This window comes from Macrobrachium rosenbergii, chromosome 19 (assembly GCF_040412425.1).
Source record: "Macrobrachium rosenbergii isolate ZJJX-2024 chromosome 19, ASM4041242v1, whole genome shotgun sequence".
NCBI classification, from domain to species: Eukaryota; Metazoa; Arthropoda; class Malacostraca; order Decapoda; family Palaemonidae; genus Macrobrachium; species Macrobrachium rosenbergii.
This window is the reverse complement of record NC_089759.1, coordinates 19,304,157-19,309,156: the sequence shown is the minus strand read 5'-3', so window position 1 is coordinate 19,309,156 and position 5,000 is coordinate 19,304,157. Positions and strand designations below refer to the sequence as shown.

The following is a 5,000-nucleotide window of genomic DNA, read 5'->3' as shown; positions in this document are numbered from 1 at the left end:
TCCCGAGTATGAATCACTGAAGGTTTTTTTTTTCATATATATATTTTTTTCGTCAAAGAATCTTTATGCCGTGATGTCGAACCAAAGCTGATTCTGTGCGTACATTTATCTCTCGTAAGCCCTCGCGAATCTTTATATATACAACTCTTGAAATCTTTATAAACGATATTATTATTTACAGGCTTTAGTTCTGGAGTTATGGATGGCACTCAGCTTCAGTGGTATGTTGTGTGTGTTTGTGTTTGTGTGTGTATGTCTGTGTGTGTGTGTGTGCATGCGTACGCGTGAGGTAGAGTAAATGCTCGGGCGATGAAATCGAGCGTGAAAGATTTAAAAGACAGAGTAGCTTGAAAAATGATCAAATATGATTGAAATAATAATTTAAAAATGAGCATGACATTACCGAAAGAATGGACATGAATAACACGAGAATCTGGGAGACAAAAAGGCGATATTCTCTCTCTCTCTCTCTCTCTCTCTCTCTCTCTCTCTCTCTCTCTCTCTCTCTCTCTGCTAACTGTTAGTACTATATTTGAGATTTACCCGAGAGAACCCATTTTTGTGAAAGAGGATAAACGCCCGGACGATAAAATCGAGCGTGAAAGATTTAAAGGACAGAGTAGCTTGAAAAACGATCAAATACGATTGAAATAATAAATTAAAAATGAGCTTGAAATTAACGAAAGAGGGGACAAAAATAACACGAGAAGACAATCTGCAAGGCATTAGGCGATGAAGAAGGAATGCGTATGAAAAACGGAAGTGAAACTGAAACATTTAAAGAGACACAGAAGATAAGGACGACTAAACAGGGTGCTTGTGTGAACAGAGGATGGGTTCTCAAAACTCTCTTTTTTTTTTTTAATTGGAGAAGAGGGATCTAATTCTTCCTCACTGTGTTTACTCTGCAGGTATCCCGTGAAGATGGAGGGATGTACCAGTGTTTGGCCAAGAACGACGCTGACTCAGCGCAAGGCGTTGCTCAGCTGGATCTAGGTGGTGAGTAGGCTTATGTGTGCGTGTTTAGATTTGGAAAGGAGCCGCGCAACAAGGCTGTTTGACTTACGGCTGGTAGGCCTAAAACTTTGAAAGGTGCTTGGTCGGTGAATAACGCTGTAAAATTAAATGACACGGTAATTAGCAAACGGTTTATGGTTATTTGATATGTATATATACATATATATATATATATATATATATATATATATATATATATATATATATGTATATTTATACTCTATGTATATATATATATACATATATTAAAATCTGTATGTAATCTGACTTCGTCAACAAGAAAACGCTTAAATTAGTAATGCTTTTAATTATGTATGCCTACTGGACATATGAAATAGTTATACAATATAATTTTTACGGTTCGCGGGTATTCGTACAACACTATAACCTGAGCGCGGTCTTTTTTTTTTTTTTTTTTTTTTTTTGTAAATTAGATGGGTGTCGGTAACGAGGAAGTACAGTTTCATGACTCATTAAGCAAGTCCATAAAAGGGCTCATCTGCTGTGTAAGGAAGCTGGGTTTTTTTGTGCATCTTACCATACCTCTCTCTCTTTCTCTCTCTCTCTCTCTCTCTCTCTCTCTCTCTCTCTCTCTATCTCTCTCTCTCTCTCTCTCTGTCTTTTTTTTTTACCTTTTTTCCTCATTGTGCCATACTTCTCTCTCTCTCTCTCTCTCTCTCTCTCTCTCTCTCTCTCTCTCTCTCTCTCTCTCTCTCTGTGAGTTTTTTTTTCTACATTGAATTCTGTTGTCACAAGCTTGTTTAACCTTTTGACTGGGTATTTTTGCTCGTTAATTATGAATTTGATAAATAATTATAGTAATATATGGCAGATGTGACTGTTGATGTGAACATGACAGTTAGCTGTTTTCTTAAGCTTTTACTAATTTTACTGAGACATAGGCACTACGGGTTGGGTAAAGTTCGAGAAATGCGTATAAGTTTTTTTGGGGGAATGGTAAAATGTAGCTCTCGTAAAGTTTTTTTTTTTTTTTTACACCGCCCTTAAAGTTTTATCTCCATTTCACGACGGTGACCCAAGGTCATATTGTGCCTGGGGTGACCTTCCAAGTGACACTTACTTTTTTTTTACGGCCGCCTGTGTCAGTCTGTTTTTTGCGGCCCCCGTGTCAGACTTTTTTTTTAACGCCCGCCTGTGTCAGACTTTTTTTATGCCCCACTGTGCCAAAATTTTTGTTTTGCGCCCCCTGTGTCAGACTTTCATTTTACGCCCCTTGTGTCAGAATTTTTTACGCCTGCCTGTGCCAAACTTTTTACTCTCCATTGTGTCAGACTTTTTTTCTACGCCCTCCTGTGTCAGACTTCTTTTTTTTACGCCCCCCTGTGTCAGACTTCTATTTTTACCCGCCCCTGTATCAGAATTTTTTTTTGCGCTCTCCAATGTCAGTCTTCATTTAATATGTCTTATGTGTCGACCTTCACTCTGAGGTCGGTAAGTGAAGACATTTTGTCCATCCTTCTATCCATTTGTTAACTCTCTCTCTCTCTCTCTCTCTCTCTCTCTCTCTCTCTCTCTCTCTCTCTCTCTCTCTCTCTCTCGCCACAGTGCTTACGGCTATGAATTATATTTTCTTATATGAATATTCCGTCCACGTCCCTGGATAATGAATTGAAGTTCATCAAAAAAATCGAATTCACTTTTGATTCGAAAGTAGGAAATGAAAAACGACAACCTAATTTTGCGGTTGATTACAAATTACCTGGTTAAAAGGAAAGTTGATGAATAATTGTTGCCAACTGTAAAATAACATTTGGATGGTCTTTTCATAATGAATAATAAAAAAACAAAAACAGATAGTGGTATTTCCAAAGTTATGACACTTCGCTATTACTATATTTTACGTAAGTGTAATTTTAACATTTTTCACAACTAGTAACAGTTTTTTCTAAATTTGTTGAATAAGTTGTGATTCAATTTATCTTACTATTTAATGCTGACAAACGACAGGGTGGTCCTAGACGATCAATATTTTGTGCGCAATGCTTTGCGCGTTGTAAATTTGTCAAGAATATCGCATAAGAAGACTTAAAAATGCACCCTGGACGATAAAATATTTTGGCACGGTGCTAAAAAGCTGCGCAAAAAGTTTTGCAATGTAGATTAGCGTTAAGTGAAAAATCCTTTGATTTTCGAAATTGTTTATGGAGCAGTTTACTGCGAATTATGTCTGGTGTATGCATCAAGGTAGGCAGCAGATGTAATTGAAATGCACGGGAAAACATGGCGAAGAATGAACAAAACATATTCACCGCCTGATTTAAGGGAACTGAATATTCATCCGCATGTTTACAAACATTCAGTCTAATACTAGGAAGCAATCTAAAATGTCTGATGACGCGCGATTGTTAATCTTGGAAGCGGTGGATCTGGTTGATACGTGGACGTGTTGTGTCGTAGGAACACTAAGTGCTGTTATTATACGGTGCAGTACACTATATTTACAAGTAAATATAGCTACGCATCTTGTTGATAATAACAAATTGACATTCATATTATGAACTGCATTATAATTGCTGTTATTATACAGTGCAGCACAGGGATGTACTGCACTGTACAATAACAGCAATTATAATGCACTTCATAATTTGAATGTCAATTTGTTATTATCAAGAGGAACAAATTGACATTTAAATTATGAACTGCATTATAATTGCTGTTATTATACAGTGCAGTACAGGGATGTACTGCACTGTACAATAACAGCAATTATAATGCAGTTCATAAGTTGAATGTCAATTTGTTATTATCGAGAAGATACGTACCGGTAGCCACATCTACTTGTAAATGATATTGATGATTCAGTCTCAAAGAACTGAGTCGAGGAATGTACTGCAACGTAAAATAACAGCATTTGTAATGTCGCTAAAAAGACATTCAAATTATGAACTGCATTATAGTCAATAAACTGTTCAGGTTGACTGATTGAAATTAGGCTATATAAGCAAGTACTGGGTCACTTTTAACCAGTCTGCGCCAAGATAGTGAATGAGGGGGTTGGAGTGGTTGGACAGCAGGCTGGAGGAAAAGAAGCCGGTAATGAGGTAAAAGCAAAAGGCTAAAATATGGGCGCAGTTAGGTGCCGAAAGAACGCTGCAAACACGGTTTAGTGGTGACTACAGTGCTCCGCATGAGACGCACTGACGGCACTATCTCCTTACGAGGATCTTGTTGATAATAACAAAGTGACATGTATGAAACATCCCCAAAAAAGCAGTTTTAATAAGAAATGAATTGTAATTGATAAATTGTTCGGGTTTTATGACAAAAAAAAAAATTGTTGCAAAAACAGTAATTTTATTTAGTTGGCAAAATCGCAAACGAACTAAGTTGCCAATTGACCACCGTGCACTTTATACTAACGAAAATACTGAATAATAATTTTATGATAACAGTCAAACTGGAAATGAAAATCCTCTTTGGGACTGCAAATAAAAGAGAGAAAACGGGGGGGAAAAAATACAGTTAGGAGGATGCGTACGACACTGGTGAAAATCGCATACACGTATAATGAAAAGAAAAAAAATGAAAATAAAACCCGCAGGGTATTATGGTGTCGTCATGAATTTAATGTGAGCAAGCGAGCGGTGACATTTAATTTACAATATTTGCTGGCTTTTAAAGCATTACTGGTCAAAATACAAAGCCGATTCCGGTGTATTTTTTTTTATTTACCAGAAATATTCCTTTTTCCCGAAAAAGGTATATCTGTGATGTGCTGAAAATGATTCTGCGTATGCTAATTTTAGTTATTTTCTGAAGAGCGTGAAGTTCAGATTACTGTTTGTATAATTGATGGTAATTATTGTGAATATTTGTTCTCTGCTAATTTAAAGTGAAATGTTGCTTCAATTGTTCTTGCCATTACGAACGAAGACACAATTTCTATTATAACTATAACTTCTAAGAATACTTTTACAGCTGTCAAGAATAGAACAATGAATGCAACACTTAAATTATAATGG

The 5,000-nt window shown here is 36.4% G+C and overlaps 1 protein-coding gene across 5 annotated transcripts in view; it reads left to right on the top strand.

Moving 5' to 3' along the window:
- The window catches only part of LOC136848685 (cell adhesion molecule Dscam2-like), a 279,471-nt gene that overhangs the window by 151,179 nt on the left and 123,292 nt on the right, over window positions 1–5,000 (top strand). For all 5 annotated transcript variants that reach the window (XM_067121161.1, XM_067121159.1, XM_067121160.1 and 2 more), the window contains exon 9: window positions 912–999. In XM_067121161.1, coding sequence (XP_066977262.1) covers window positions 912–999 — 88 coding nt within the window. The remainder of the gene's footprint in view (window positions 1–911; window positions 1,000–5,000) is intronic.